The 14,860-nt window shown below is 50.5% G+C and overlaps 7 protein-coding genes across 7 annotated transcripts; 4 read left to right on the top strand and 3 right to left on the bottom strand.

The window, feature by feature from the left end:
- Nucleotides 1-282: 282 nt before the first annotated feature.
- Nucleotides 283-2,382, bottom strand: ASPGLDRAFT_163916 (clathrin-mediated endocytosis regulator UBX3). Its single transcript, XM_022542562.1, has 2 exons — nt 2,053-2,382; nt 283-1,985 (listed from the first exon to the last, which is right to left on the bottom strand). The coding sequence occupies exons 1-2, from the start codon at nt 2,185-2,187 to the stop codon at nt 573-575; spliced, it is 1,548 nt and encodes a 515-aa protein (XP_022404279.1). The 5' UTR covers nt 2,188-2,382; the 3' UTR covers nt 283-572.
- Nucleotides 2,383-2,904: 522 nt separating this feature from the next.
- On the top strand, nt 2,905-5,704 carry ASPGLDRAFT_118931 (PAN-complex poly(A)-binding subunit PAN3; the record flags this gene model as incomplete). Its single annotated transcript, XM_022540000.1, has 8 exons — nt 2,905-2,977; nt 3,065-3,130; nt 3,209-3,263; nt 3,358-3,515; nt 3,558-3,679; nt 4,067-4,273; nt 4,323-4,467; nt 4,521-5,704. The coding sequence occupies 8 exons, from the start codon at nt 2,905-2,907 to the stop codon at nt 5,702-5,704; spliced, it is 2,010 nt and encodes a 669-aa protein (XP_022404278.1).
- Nucleotides 5,705-6,177: 473 nt separating this feature from the next.
- Nucleotides 6,178-7,666, bottom strand: ASPGLDRAFT_63748 (fasciclin domain-containing protein; the record flags this gene model as incomplete). The annotated part of the gene is made up of 2 exons (XM_022548708.1): nt 6,178-6,849; nt 6,908-7,666. 2 exons carry the CDS (start codon nt 7,664-7,666, stop codon nt 6,178-6,180), a joined length of 1,431 nt encoding a protein of 476 aa, XP_022404277.1.
- A 75-nt stretch (nt 7,667-7,741) lies between these two features.
- On the bottom strand, nt 7,742-8,803 carry ASPGLDRAFT_71862 (putative small nuclear ribonucleoprotein (LSM7)). Its single transcript, XM_022549577.1, has 3 exons — nt 8,546-8,803; nt 8,423-8,494; nt 7,742-8,369 (listed from the first exon to the last, which is right to left on the bottom strand). The coding sequence occupies exons 1-3, from the start codon at nt 8,751-8,753 to the stop codon at nt 8,242-8,244; spliced, it is 408 nt and encodes a 135-aa protein (XP_022404276.1). The 5' UTR covers nt 8,754-8,803; the 3' UTR covers nt 7,742-8,241.
- A 974-nt stretch (nt 8,804-9,777) lies between these two features.
- On the top strand, nt 9,778-11,763 carry ASPGLDRAFT_119317 (uncharacterized protein; the record flags this gene model as incomplete). The annotated part of the gene is made up of 2 exons (XM_022540037.1): nt 9,778-10,405; nt 10,457-11,763. The coding sequence occupies 2 exons, from the start codon at nt 9,778-9,780 to the stop codon at nt 11,761-11,763; spliced, it is 1,935 nt and encodes a 644-aa protein (XP_022404275.1).
- A 518-nt stretch (nt 11,764-12,281) lies between these two features.
- Nucleotides 12,282-13,111, top strand: ASPGLDRAFT_42614 (glutathione S-transferase family protein). Its single transcript, XM_022545638.1, has one exon. It carries the CDS (start codon nt 12,325-12,327, stop codon nt 13,006-13,008), a length of 684 nt encoding a protein of 227 aa, XP_022404274.1. The 5' UTR covers nt 12,282-12,324; the 3' UTR covers nt 13,009-13,111.
- Nucleotides 13,112-13,377: 266 nt separating this feature from the next.
- Nucleotides 13,378-14,422, top strand: ASPGLDRAFT_117936 (intradiol ring-cleavage dioxygenase; the record flags this gene model as incomplete). Its single annotated transcript, XM_022539914.1, has 2 exons — nt 13,378-13,614; nt 13,670-14,422. 2 exons carry the CDS (start codon nt 13,378-13,380, stop codon nt 14,420-14,422), a joined length of 990 nt encoding a protein of 329 aa, XP_022404273.1.
- Nucleotides 14,423-14,860: the final 438 nt, after the last annotated feature.

The following is a 14,860-nucleotide window of genomic DNA, read 5'->3' as shown; positions in this document are numbered from 1 at the left end:
ATACAGCGGGGCGGACTGGTGGAATCCCGAGTCCCGGCGGAGTCATAAAAGTAAAACAAAATAAAAAGGAGTTCCAAGTCCGGGGTCGGAGTCGCACAGATCCGAATTCCACGTGCATTGGGGTGCATAAGGCTATCTGACTCAGTTATGCTCGGTTAATGTTCAGAGTCTAGAACGCGGGCAGCTCCGATTGTAGAGCGCAGCAGTTCGACCATTATTTCCCGTCAACCTAATCTCGGTCATTCTGATGTAAAGGTTAGCGTGCAGAGTCAGATATTATTGGTGTACATAATAGTATGGTCACATTAATCGCATCTCAGGTAAGATATGTACAGCATTAGTTATGAGAACAGTTCAAAGAACAGCGTTGTTGCCCGTACTTCATAGTGATATTACTACTAATGTAAAGATCTCGATCCGGTTTCTAACCTGTTCATACTGATAATGGCATGGTTCGTAACTCGTAGAGATCCAGTTCCAGCTTGTAGAGCACGGGATTAGTTCATAATCATGCTATTGGCCTAAACCCCATCTGTGGATTGTACAGTGGTCCATCCCATGTAAATCTATGACTATGCCTCTTCTCGTTCACCGTCGCTCTCATTGTCATCGTGGTCAATAGTTTCCACCAGCAAGTTGCCGCCGCGACCAATCTTGTCCCGAATCGAGCCTCCAGCTTCAATCTCATAAACAGTTCGAGGCATAGGAGATACCAGCTGGAATCCGTATTTATGCTCGAACCCTTCCGGTTTCTCGCCACCCGTAGCCATCTGCTCTGCATCCTGCAAGACATCATAGCACTCCACAAAAGCGTAGAGCTCTTCAATGTCCAGCTCAGGTGAAAACCTGCGGATTACCCGTTCACCCGATGTAAGTCGAACACTGATGCGCACGGTTTCTTTGAAGTCAGCGCCAGGCTCATTCTGGATTGACTGTGCTCGCCAACGTTTCCATTGCTGGTGATCACGACGTAGCTTCTCCTCTTTCTCTTGTCGTTCCGCTGCTTCTTGCTCTTGACGGCGTTGTTCCGCCTCTGCTTCCCGCCGTTGTCGAGCCCGTTCCCGGTCAATGGCCAACGAACGTTCGTACGCCGAGTCCTGCTCTTCTCGAAGGCTACGTGAAGCTTGTTGTTCAGAACGAGTGGACCTGGTCTGTTCCAGGGGCTCTCTGTGTTGCGAAATGGCCGTTCGTAGCTTCTCCACGAACTCAGACGGTGACGATGTCCCCGAGATTCTAGAGACAACGGACATGGCGCTTGAAGAAACGTTGGGCGTATGGACAACCAGCGTAGCAAACGGGAACTTGGTACAACGCAAAGAATGGCTGACTTGGTATGCCTCAGAATCCAGCACATTGCCTCCCCAAACAATGATCCCGTTCTGTGGATCATTGATGAAATCCGTCACCTCGCGTGAAAGGAGCGTGTCCCGTACCCAGCTGCTTGTATCATCATGCTCTGGAGACAAAAGAACCACAAGCAGGAATTTCAAGTCCCGATGAGCCTTCTCCAATGCCATGTTATATCCATGCTCCAAGAAGCTCACGGAGTGAGTACCGTACTCTTCCTCAAATTCCCGGATGAATCGAGCCGCCGTGTCCTGTGGACTCAAAGCCCTGCGACCTGTAGTGTTCCGTCGAGCTCCCTGAAGAGCAGGGTTCGCGGTGAGGTTGAAGAATCGTGGGAGGAATGGAAACAACGTTCCGAAGAGACGGAAGGAGCTGGTGAGTAACCGGTAAATGAGGTTAAACGGGGCGAACAGTAGAGCCAGTAGGAACGGAGGACGGTAGACTGGTTGTTGTTCTGGTTGGGTATGTACTCGTGGGGCTGCTTCCGCGACCGGGGAGAAACGCCCAGCAGACAAGTCCTCGCTCATGAGGTTCTGGGTCTGTCGTGTCGGCCGTGCCGGTGGAGGGTTATCGAGGGCAGCGCGAGCCTCTGCAACGGGGTCCGGACCTTCGCCATCGAAAAATTTGGAGACAGCAATCTTCATAATCATATTTCAGTACTTCTGCTTCCCATATAATGCCTCTAAGAAGCTTGCCAGTACTAACCTGCACATTCCATTGCGAGCGGCGCAACAGAGGAATAGCTTCGGATACGTCCTGGCTTGTAACCGCCATGTAGGTTTCAAGAGCAGCCCTCTCGCTATCAGAGAGCTGAGAAATGTCAATCCCAGAGGAAGACATTTTGAATTAACGTGGGAAATCCATAAAAGTAACCAGGATTCAAGACGATCCTCCAACTCCGAGGCTCCGATATACGACCTTATCTCAAAAGATAACGAACGGTCCTGACGGACTGAACGTAAGTGGCGTAGAAGAAAATAAAGGATTGACGGAAACGACGCGTTTCAAAAGGTCGCCTATGACTTTGTTGGAAATTGCAAGAGTGAATCGAGGAAGTACCGTAAGCTGTCCTCTTACCCTGGAGCTCAACGCCGTGTGGCGTGATAGCCGCGCGCTTGGCGCCTATATCCCGGCACGTGCACCGCCAGGCATTAGGCTGCTCTCCCCGCGGACATTCGATCTCTCGCTGCCTCCTCCGCCCTTCGGCTTGTACCCCGTGGCGTGAAGTGGCATCGGCGCTGCTGTCGTCCAACTATTACTTTTCCCTTATTGGTATTTTCTTCTATTTTTGATCATATATGTTTTGAAATTTGGGGGGAGCATAGTTCATTTGGAGAAGCTCCCATTCAGCCCGTCCTTGGCTATCTGCCCTAGCGGCAGTGAATCCCAACGCCGACTTCGTCTCAAGTGCAACCGCTATCGCGTTCACCTTTTTCGATGAGGGAATGTGGTTTCCTCTAATTTCGCTCGTTCGCCCGGTTTTCCTCTACTTGATTTCAATGGAGATTTATCTGCGCTGAGCCGCATCACCGAAATCTACGACTACTGTTACATGCGATGGCTTCCACGGGGAAGTCCAGTACGGAAGATTCCCGTCGGGGAATGGGTTCGCCCAAACCTAAGTCACGAGGTGAGTGTGGTTTTGATCGCTTTCTGGCAATTGCTGTTGTTGTTCGAATGTCCATGGCTGGATGTACTAATGAAGTAGTGTACCCAGAGAATGCCAAGGACACCCTATGTCGGAACGTTACCATCTACGGCCGATGTCGCTATGAAGATAAAGGTGCGCGAATCCCCTGATCTACCGTTTATATCGGCAATTGCGAGTATAATCTAACCGTCGCATGTGCTCTATCTCCAGGCTGCGCTTTCAATCACGATCCGCAAAAACAGAACCCCGCGAATAACTTCGACAGGTTGTGATACCCTATCAGCTGGTTTCATTCGATGACTCTCGTGGAACCACAACTTAATATAAAGAATGGCTAGTGGCTGACTTGCGGCCTTTAGTAACGGCAACAGAAAACGATTCAATGTCGATTCTCCCAGCTTTACTCCTTCTCTACTGTCTACCAATGGATCAACGACACCCACGAAAAAAACATCGGCAACTATTTCACCGAAAGCTGCGAATGCTGCCCCGTTCCAGCCTAGGACTGTCTCGTCGCGTATGCCGTCGTTATATCTTGATCAAAAACAGAATCGGTTAGCTGACTGGAAAAAAGGTTCTAATTCAAGCACGCCAAGTTCTCGTCAAGACACACAAACCCCTGATTGGACTGTAGCAGAAGCTCAGGAGTTTGTCCCACAAGGCTTTGATGCCCCTCCTATGGTAAGATAGCACTTTCCTTTTCCGGTCATTGTCCCCTCCATCCTGCATCATGTGAATGAGTCGCTCCTTCCCACACGAACTGCTCGTGTCACGCAGAGCTTTGGATCCCTGGATTGTCCCTCTCGCGGTGATTTAAGCAAGCAACGCATTCGAGCGACATTCTGGTTTCAGCTCTAGAGAATGGATGCTCCCAGGGTATCCGGTGACACTCATAGTGGCACTTCTCGGAACCCAAACGCTCTTGCTGATAACTTCGGTCCTTCCTCTTATTTAATGTTTACCCAATCTTTACCGCACTTCACAAATTCTTATCTCCAACCGAGCAATTTGCCTACTTCAGACATGCGTCTTGGCTCCAGGAGATCTCATGCTAACTCAACCTCCCAGACTCCTCTCCAAGGAACCGGTACCAATGGTCTCGCTACTACGGCTGCGTTTGATCCTTTCGTGACGGCCCCGGCTCCCCTTTCTGGTGCAGGTGTGGGTACTGTTCCGGGAAACCCATATTCACCTGACACAGCTGCTGCTGCTGCTACAGCTGCTGCATTGAATGGCGCAGCTTTCTTTGCAAACCAAAGTGGATTTCAGCAACCAGTAAGCCAATATCCCATCTGTCTTTCCGAGTTGGTCTAACGCTTCGCAGGTACAATATCATCTTTATGCCCCTATCGGACCACATAACCAAAACACCTTGGGCTATCAGCGCAACGTTCATGACATTTTTCTCCCTAATGACTTCCGAGAAGAGTTACAGAAGAAAGCAGCCGCAACGCTGCAGATGCTTCCCAGTGCGTTTATCTCTATTCACTTGATGTATGACAGGCGACTAACTCCAGATCAGACACCCAATTGCCGGCTCAAGTCGATTATTTCCATTCTCTTGTTCCACTGGACCTGAACCACCAAAAGAATGCAGCCACTTTTGGTTTCCCTAGTTGGGTATACAAAGCGCAGTCCAGCAAGGATGGGAATTTCTATGCTCTTCGGAGATTAGAAGGCTTCCGTTTGACGAACGAGAAGGCCATTCGATCTGTTCAGGCGTGGAAGCGAGTGTGCAATGGCAGCGTAGTGACGATTCACGATGCTTTCACAAGTAGGAGCTTTCAAGATAGCTCGCTCATTTTTGTCACTGACTACCACCCTCTTTCGAAGACACTTGCAGAACAACACCTTGGGGCTGGGAACAGATTTCAAACTCGGCATCCTGCACACATTCCTGAGCAGGTGCTTTGGAGTTACATGACACAACTTGCAAACGCGTTGAAGGCTATCCACAGTAATGGGCTTGCTGCGAGAATCATCGAACCCAGCAAGATTCTTTTGACAGCCAAAAATCGCGTTCGCTTGAATGCGTGCGCTATCATGGACGTGGTCCAGTACGAAGCTCAGCGATCGGTTACGGACCTTCAACGCCAGGATTTGGTCAACTTGGGGCAGTTGATCGTTACCCTAGGAGCAAACTCGCCAAGTGTCATGGGTAATCCTACTAGGGCTATGGAACACTTCACGCGTGCCTACACGCCACAGCTGAAGAATTCGGTATTTTGGTTACTGAACGGCATGCAAAAGGATCAAGAGCGGAGCATTGACATTTTCATCACCGGAATTTCATCGCAGCTAATGTCGACATTCGATTCGTCCCTCCATTTGGATGATCAGCTCACATCGGATCTTAGCCGTGAGCTTGAGAACGGTCGCCTTGTACGGTTGATGACAAAATTGAATCTCATTAACGAGCGGCCCGAATATGACCACGATCGGCAATGGTCCGAGAACGGGGAGCGGTATTTCTTAAAGCTCTTCCGAGATTTTGTTTTCCATCAGGTGGATGCCCAGGGAGATCCAGTTGTCGACCTCGGGCATGTGCTCGCATGCTTGAACAAGTTGGACGCGGGATCGGACGAAAGAATTACCCTGGTGAGTCGGGATGAGCAAAGCTGCTTTGTCGTCAGCTATAAGGAGCTCAAGAAGGCCCTTGAATCGTCTTTCCAGGCATTAATGAAGCCGGGGAGGAGGCTCCCTTGAATTAGTTGGTGATATAACACTTGGATACATGGCTTAATTATGATGACTTTGCCTCTTTTTCCTTTTGTTCTTGCTTCATTTCAGCGAGAGGAATACTATATATGCTAGGAGCGGCCAAGACAGACGGTACTGTCTGGCCCGATATCGTGGGTATTTTGAAGCAGCATCTGGGTCTGAGAAAGTGAGGTGTCTGGAGGTTCAAGACTTTGGCCGGTGTGGTCTTGGTCTCGCCCATTTGGAGTTAGGATTTATCTATGGCACCACAGGCGAACGATGTACGGGATATGCTTCGGAGGATATTGCTTACAGAAAGATACAAAAAATATCTTAGGAAATATATTCAATTTTCAATTCATCTTGCATTATATGCTTTTAATATCGGTTTTGTTGTAGTCCGGCAAGCATTCAGAGAAACAGCAGTTGAACAGCCTTTACCAGTATGCTGCCCTTCTTGGAGCATGGGACGGAGTAAACTAAAGCTCACCGTCATGGTCCCAGATGTTGCCAGGAACGTCATCGACAATCCAGTCACTCAACCGATCTTTCAAGTCCTCAACTGTCAACTCATCCTCATCCTGATCCTCATCAGCAACATCACCCCGATGCTTGCACGGCGGAACCAAAACACGGTCCAAAATATGCACAGCCCCATCCCTCGCAAGCGCATCCGCAAACGCAACTTTCCGGGCCCCATTCAACTTAATCGACGTATATGCCCCAAACCTTGAAACATCAACCGCCAGCCCGGGCCGTCCCTTCTCCCCCAACAAAGTCGGCAAATCAAGATGCGTGTAGCCCTTCGTACCAAGCTCGCGGGTCTGGCCATCGGGCGTGTAGAACGTGTCTGAGTAGAGCGTCCGGTTCTGGACGATGTGGTACTGCAGTAGCGCGCGGAGGTACTTTGTGCCGTGGTGGGAGAAGAGGAAGGCGTTGATGTGCAGGCCTAGATGTTCGAAGGCTTTGTTGGAGGGGGCGAAGATGGTGACGCGTTTATCTGCGTCTTCGAGGGTGGCGGCGAGGCCGGTTTTTAGGAGGCCCAGGGTGAAGGTGCTGAATTGGGTGGGGACGATGGTGAAGAGGGAGAGGGCTGGTGGGGGTGGGAGGAGGATGGAGTCGATGCCGTGGATTAGGCCGTTTGAGGCGGCCTGTTTCCCATCAATTAGTATTCTTTTATCAGGTAGGGTGAAGGGAGGGGGGACGTACAATATCAACTGCCACCAAACGACTATGGAAGTTAACCTTGAGACCCTTCCATCCAGGACGAACGGTGACTCTCTGCGGAAGCTCATGTCCAGACGCAGTTTCATTCAACAACGTCGGCAAAGTCTGGTGATGAAAGACATCTAGGGCTGAGTAAACGCCCGCAGCGAGATGATAGCGTAGCACAGCACGGATGAACTCCTTGGGCAGCTCGGGGAGATGCGGCGGGAGTTTAGCGAAGGCGTCGTCTGTTGGTGCGAAGAGGGTGAAGTTATGGCTTGTGTTGTTAAGTAAGTGGACGAGGGATTTGTCCTCGTCGATGATCTTGGTGAGATTGGTTGTGTATTTGCTTGAGGAGATGAGTTGGTAGATGGTTTTGTCGGAGTCTCCGTGGTGGTGGTGATGCTTTGAGAAGGGGAGGTGGGGGAGGGGGAAGGGGAGGTTGCTGTCGATTATGTCTTCGTCGTTGCCATTGCCTGTATATTCTTGTCCGTCGGTGTCTTCGTCCTGGAGGGAATCCAGGGCATAATCCTTGAGACGGTTGATCCATGAGTCGATTCGGGAATCGGAGTCGATTTTGGGCTTATTCACGCTGAAGGAGTCGAGATTATCATTCAGGGCATTCTGAATGTTTTGTTTCTGGGTAAAATGGGCCTTTTCATTGTTGATTTTGTTCATGTTTAGGTCCTCGAGGACCTCTTCGGATGGGATAACATAGGCCGCGCCGAGGGGGAGGAGGGGCAGCAGGTGGAGGAGTTTCATAATGACAGAAATATATCCAATAATAATAGATTTTTACAGTAAGTGCATATTCTACGGTAAGAGAAAAGAATCTTGAGCCAGTCAGCGAGAGCATCATTTATACTTATCAACCCATATCGCAATCTCGTACTCGTATTGGTATCCCGAAGCGAACACGCGATGACGAAACGGCAAATGGCGACTTTAAATGATGCAATTGTGAGTAGAAACGGCATAAAATTAATGTACATCAGTATGTCAGATATGCATATGCATATAAGGGAAGTGATGTTTTGCATTTCTTATTCCGTTCAATCATAGATAAGATTGCGCTCTATTATGTTACACAACCAACACAACAGACATGAGGGAGGACGTGTCTCGTTTTCAATCGTTCCGTATGATCATTATTGGCGTAGAACTGCCAGCTATGGCATAAAGGATATTCTGTAATAGATGGACGCAGGTAGCAGCCAATCATTACCCCGGCTATGATGATTGCTACCGCTCCTTGTCTTGCGGGTTGAACAGGGGGAAGAACGCCGGAAGAACCGGTTCCTAGCTTGAGGGAAAAATTATAAAAGAAGAGCAGATGTTTACTCCTCTTGCTGGGCAAAAGGATTGGCAATTTCCTCGCTACCATCGGCGGGCGAAATCAGCACGATCAAAGTGCCACGGGCCACGATCAACCCAAGGGCACGAGTAGTCTCGTTGCCTTCGTCATCTGAATGTTGTTAGAAGACAGTCTTTCAATTATCGCAGATGTTATGGTCTTACCGCGCATCGACTCCTTAACATCATCCAAGACCAGGTTCATAAGCTGGTCGTAGCCTTTGAGCGTTCCCGTCACTAGATTCATTAGCCCTATGCATGGCATGTATTCCACTTAGTTAAGCTTACCCTCACGACCACCGCTAAACTTCACCTTGACCTCCTTGTCCATATACTTGGACAAATCAAGGATATTCTCCTTCTTGGGCCTCTCCTGCTGTTGCTGGTGTGGCTGGCCTGCACCGCCACCTGCACCGCCACCGCGCTGACCGCCCCGGGCATAACCTCCGCCGCGGCCACGACCACCACCACCTCGGAACGAGCCTCTTTCGGACATGTTGGAGACCGGAGTCAATAGAGTTGGTTGTTGGTATTAAGGGTATGCGTAACCAGGTCAGACTCCCAAAGTAGAGCAAAGAGGAGCTGTTGTGAGAGGGAACTGTATGAGGGATTTTCAGAGAGGGGTTGGTTGGTTCGCAGAGATTCGGCGCTCGTGGCTTGTGCCTGTGTTTGTGCGTGTGTAATGGTATTGTAAAGCACGGACAGTCATTTGACTAGTTGTGTGGTGTTTGATTGGTTATAATGCAGGCGGAAGTCCAGCACGGAGTGTCAGAATACGGTAATGATACCGGCAGGACTCGCCCGGATCCAGCAAGGCGTCCCGGTCACCGGAGAGGCTGGACCGGCCGGGAGGAACGGCGGGTGATGATTGGCGGGTGGAGTCATACCTGAGGCAGCTATGTTTGGATCCTACGCACGCACTACAAGTAAGCATTGACATGCCCCCATAACTAGTATGGACATACAGACTTACTACAGAGTATTCACTATGTTAGACTCAAATTGCATTGTTTCAGCACAATCTACAGATTACAATCATGCTGCCTAGGCATAATCCTCGAGGCCTCGTAACTCCGGTCCCCACCGACTGGCCAGCGGAATCGCCCGGCGGGACTCCGCTGTATCCCTGTCGGCCCCGTCACACTGAATCTTCCGCCCTCACTCCTCTCCTCCCTCCTCCCACGCTTTCTTTCTGTGTCTTTCTCGTTCTTTGTTTCCTCCTCCTACCCTTATCCTTTACTATTCCTATACCCTACCGCTCGCTATCTATTGCTCTGCGTTGTTCACTTGACAACAGTTTACCCGCCTCTGTCGTGGCCCGTCAATCGCCTCGAATTACGTGCTTTTGTTGTCCAGGTGGCCCTCGCTATCGCCGCCTATCAGCCAACTCTACCCCTGAGGCTTTTCTCCTATCCTCCGGCCATTTAACTTTTGCGGCTAGGGAGTTTGTTCTCTGTCGCCGGATTTATACTCTTTTGTTTCCAGGGTGTTGAGAAAAAAGAAGAAAAATTGCCGTCGCAATGGAGTCAAGACCAGCGCCAACAGAACCGGCACCGGCCAGCGCCAGTAAACGGCCTCGATCACCTTCGGGTGACTTCCCTCCCATCGCATCTAAAATTCCGAAGACCGTCTCGAATCACCTTCAGATCAATTACCTCGCGCGTCAGTACCCGGATAACCTGCCCCTCGTCGCCGTCGATGATAACATGTCCGCGATTCTGCACCTAATCGGCGAGTATGACGGAGTCTTGCAGCGTCACGAGAGTATCGCCGGTAACCTGGGCGCATGTCCATTGGGTCCCATCTTGATTAAGCGGTTTGAGCGTTTGTTCGACGGACCGCCGCGCGTTCTCAAGTCGCACGGCAAGGATCCCAACGCTATCACTTGGCTTGATGTTGTGGAGTTCGCCAAGAACAAACCGGAGCAGTTCAACCTGGAAAAGTCTCGCAATGGGGTTCGTGTTTGCCAATTCTATACTAAGCAATGTCGCGTTGAGATCAGCGAGGAGGACTTTGTGTTGATCGCATCGGGCATGCCCCAGAAGATGATCCCTCCACAGCCGATCATCGAGGATGAGGAGAAAGAGCTTGGCGCTTTGGAGATTTTAGAAAAGAACTTGCAACAGATTGTTTCGGTTGCTGATCAAGGTGTGTACTTTTTTCTTTCTGGGTTGTGAACGAGGTGAACTAATTTTGCAGTCTCTGCTCGAGCACGACAACTCAATCACCGGCTCAAGAACCGCCGAACTGCAATTATTGCCCGTCGTGAGAATGATGCAAATTTACATATACCCCGTTCGTTGAGTCCTGTCTGGCGTGAAGCCAACGGCTATGGCGCAGCCAACCCACACTCGCCATCTACCGGGTTTGTCGCCGTCAATACCCACAACAGTCGCGCAGAACCAGCTCTAGTAGCAGAAGACGGCCACCTGCCTTCGCCGTTTATGTTCTCGCATTCCAACACCGAGAATGTCACCATTATCAACGGAACCTCCATCAAGGGTGCATCTCCGACAACGCGCGCTGAGCTAATGAAGAAATTCTTCACGACCGCAGACCGCCAAGCCCGTGGTTACGAGGACCCACCTGCTGCGACGCAAATGAGTCGACAATCTTCTTCGCGCCCACGACCCAGACCCTCGGACGCCAGTGACTACAATGGTCTCTACAACCCATCTCCAACGACGGTCGCCATCCCGAACACTCCCTCCTCGTTATTACCTCCACCCAAGTCCAACCAGTCCGAGAAGGATGACGGTGGTCCGTTCAAGATAGAGATGGTAACGCGCATGGAGGAGCTTCAACGGGGCGAACGTATCATGCCTCCCTGCGATCGTTGTCGCCGTCTCCACATGGACTGTTTGAAGAACCTCACTGCCTGCATGGGCTGCACGAAGAAGCATGCCAAGTGCTCTTGGAAAGACGTTAAGGAGGAGGAGCTCCAGGAGACTCGATCCGAGCGTCCTTCCCACGAAGTCTCAGCGGACGAGCCCTCCAGACCTCGCAAAGAGTCAATCTCTGTATCCTCACCCGCGGCCCCGGTTCCCGCTTCCACTTCTGCTTCTACTCCTGCTGCTCCGGTCCCTGCTTCTATTCCTATTCCCGCCTCCGCTCCCGCTCCGACCCCGTTGCTAGCGCCCGATTACGAGTCCGCGAGGAACCAGAACTCCAACGTGCGGAGAGAATCGGCTCCCACGACGGCACATGGATTATCGGGTCCATCAATGGGCCCAGATCCTTCTCCACGACGAGCAATGAGTGAAATCCATGGCGGCGCCGCACCAAATCATGACCGGAGAGTTAGTCTCCACCGCCGCGATGCCCCTGACGACGATGATCCGGATGCCAACCAACGTTTGATGCAGGCGATTTGGGATACGGTAGACCACCACAGCCGGGGGGCGGCACCTGGCCCCACGCCAGACGGGAAAAGCGATGTGTCTCAAGACCGGGAGCGCAAACGAGAACGAGAACGAGAACGAGAACATAAGATGGTGAAAGCATGAACATGGAGCATAGGTATATTCTCTGTATATATACTCTTTCCTTTTCTTTGGGTCTGGGGAGGGGGGGGGATTTGGTCTTTTTTGTCTTGGTTAGCGATTAGCGGATATCCCTTTGTTGAGTGATTTTAATGATATATGAAGAGTATATGCTTGATGAATATCCACAGCTTCTTCGGAACCCTGCATCTGCATAACCCTTATCTTGGGATGCATAGTTGGAAATAAAGTGTTGCCGGTTCCCGGACCGGAAGGCTTAGCATCGTACCATAGAAGAAGCCCAGCTGGTTTTCTAATCAGATGCATCTAGAAATGGAGATCATACCAGAGGTGATGTTCATTCCAGACATAACCGAGGTATACACATGAAATCATGCATTAGCGTTCATAAAACTCCAATGCATGACGTCAATCATGGAAGGAGTAAAAGCTCCGTACTCTAAATAAGCTAATCAGACTGAGATCGCCAATACTTAAGTCAGTTGAGTCTCCCATAGTCCGTAGATAGCAGTGCACCATTCACCACTACCTCAATCATTTGAATCAACCCAATTGACCTCTACAATGTCCGGCCTCACAATCCACCACCTCCGCCGCTCCCAATCTGAGCGAGTCATCTGGCTCTGCGAAGAACTCAACCTCCCCTACACCTTAATCTGTCACGACCGCGCACCCACCCTTCAAGCCCCAGAATCCTACCGCGCCCTCCACTGGGCCGGCACAGCCCCCATAATCACAGACAACAATGGCAGCATCACCCTCGCCGAAACAGGCGCCATCTTCGAATACATCCTCACCAAGTATGCCCACGGCCGTCTCTCCTACCCCCCAGACCACCCTCAATACGCCGACTACGTCTTCTGGCTGCACCGCGTAAACGGGTCCTTCCAGCCCGCGCTCATGTCAGTCATGTATAATAAGCTGCGGGGCGGGAGCGACGAGGACCGCGTGTCGCAGGTGATGCAGAGACGGCTGCGGGTTAATTTTGAGGCGATGGAGAAGCAGTTGGGGAGGTTTAGGTATTTGGCAGGGGATGAGTTTACGGCGGCGGATTGTGTTACTGTTTTTTCGTTGACGACGGGACGCTTGTTTATTCCGTATGGGCTGGAGGGGTATCCGAATATCGTGAGGTATTTGGAGAGGATTGGGGAGAGGGAGGGTTTTAGGAGGGCTATGGAGAAGGGGGATCCCGGGTTGGTTCCTGTGTTGTCGGCGGAGGCGCCGAGGGAGACTATGTGGAAGTTGTAATTGCGATACACTACAACTATATATAGTTAGTTACTTCTTGATATGTTTACGCAATAATGCAGACCGGCTAAAGATCTACACATCAATGCCGAGCGGAATCAATTCCTCTGCTGAGTCATGGGGAATTCTCCGAGTCCTTAAAATCGCCCATCGCTGATTGGCCACCATGCTTAATCCGTAAACCCGCATCTCCAAATTGGTAACTCTCACTTGCGATGACTGACCGATATGTAATCCGCAATTGGCGGGGATTGCGGGGAGAGAGCAAGCAATTGGATTCATAAAGGGATCTCTCGTCCTTTGTTTTATATTCTCCTTCTACTCCGTACTCTGTATCAGAAGAGACATCTATACCAATTCAACAGCAAGATGGACCCCTCACAAGTCAAGATTCCGCCTATGAAAGACCTAACGGCGGACAACATCACCCAGAACGTCCATACGATTAACTCCCTGTGCGAAGATGAGCGCATGAAATACGTCCTCGAGAGACTAGTCACGCACCTGCACGATTTCGCGCGCGAGACTAGACTCAGCACCCAGGAATGGATGACGGGCTTGCTATTCCTCACAGAAGTGGGGAAGATCTGTACTGATGTGCGACAGGTACGCTTACCACTACTCTAGTACATAAATTGAATAAAGAAGCTAAGAAACACAGGAATTCATCCTCCTCAGCGACGTCCTCGGCCTCTCCCTCCTAGTCGACAGCATCGGCCACCCCAAACCTCCCGGCTCAACCGAAGGCACCGTGCTAGGCCCCTTCCACACACACGACGCTGAAGAAATCACCACCGGCGCCTCCATGTCCCACGACCCAAAAGGCGAGCCCCTCCTCGTCGTCTGCACACTCAAAGACACAACCGGCCGCCCAATCCCCAACGTCAAAATCGACATCTGGGAAACAGACTCCACAGGCCACTACGACGTGCAGTACCCTGGCCGCGACAAGCCCGACGGTCGATGCTACATGCACAGCGGCGAGGACGGAGTTTTCTGGTTCAACGCGATCACACCAGTGCCGTATCCGATTCCGCACGACGGGCCTGTGGGCAAGTTATTGAAGAAGTTGCATCGGCATCCGTACCGGCCGTCGCACATGCATTTCATGTTTGAGAAGGAGGGGTATGATCATTTGATTACTGCGCTTTACTTAAGGAATGATCCATATGAGACGTCGGATGCGGTGTTTGGGGTGAAGAATTCGTTGGTTGTTGATATTGGGCGGGCGGGGCCGGAGTATGCGAGGAAGTATGGGGTTGCTGAGGATCATGCGTTGTTGACGTATGATTTTGTGTTGGTTTCTGATACCGAGACTGGGGATTTAAGGGCGAGGAATTCGAAGGAGGCGTTGGATAAGTTGGGTAGGAAGGTTAAGATTGTCAATGGGTTGCCTGTGCCGGATTTGGATTAAGCTTCGTTTTGTATAGTAGTTCAAACAACAATGGTATCTTCAGCATTTTCCACGAAGAGTAATCGTTGTCAAGTAGCATAAGTCGCATACAATAGCAAAAGACCTCCATTTTACAACTGTTGTGCACTTTACAAGTAATGAATACTGCCTATCACTACCTGGCGAGGTTTAGACCGATGTTAATTGAAAATTCACATAGAAGCTAAAACAAGAATAAATCCTTCCATGGGGTCTATTGTGCTTCTTATCAAAGACAAATAGTTGGCTGTAACTAATACTTGGAAAAGCCGAGGCAATGACAGGTCATAGAGAATTTACAAAGAGCAAATCTCAGGAGGTTTCTTGTGAAAAGAGATATAACTTCTTAGCCTTACTTACATATGATATTAGTCTGGCCAAAACTGAACTCCAACACTTCGCCAGAGGGTGTAAGACAAA

Source organism: Aspergillus glaucus (assembly GCF_001890805.1).
Source record: "Aspergillus glaucus CBS 516.65 unplaced genomic scaffold ASPGLscaffold_3, whole genome shotgun sequence".
NCBI classification, from domain to species: Eukaryota; Fungi; Ascomycota; class Eurotiomycetes; order Eurotiales; family Aspergillaceae; genus Aspergillus; species Aspergillus glaucus.
This window is presented reverse-complemented; position numbering and strand designations above follow the sequence as displayed.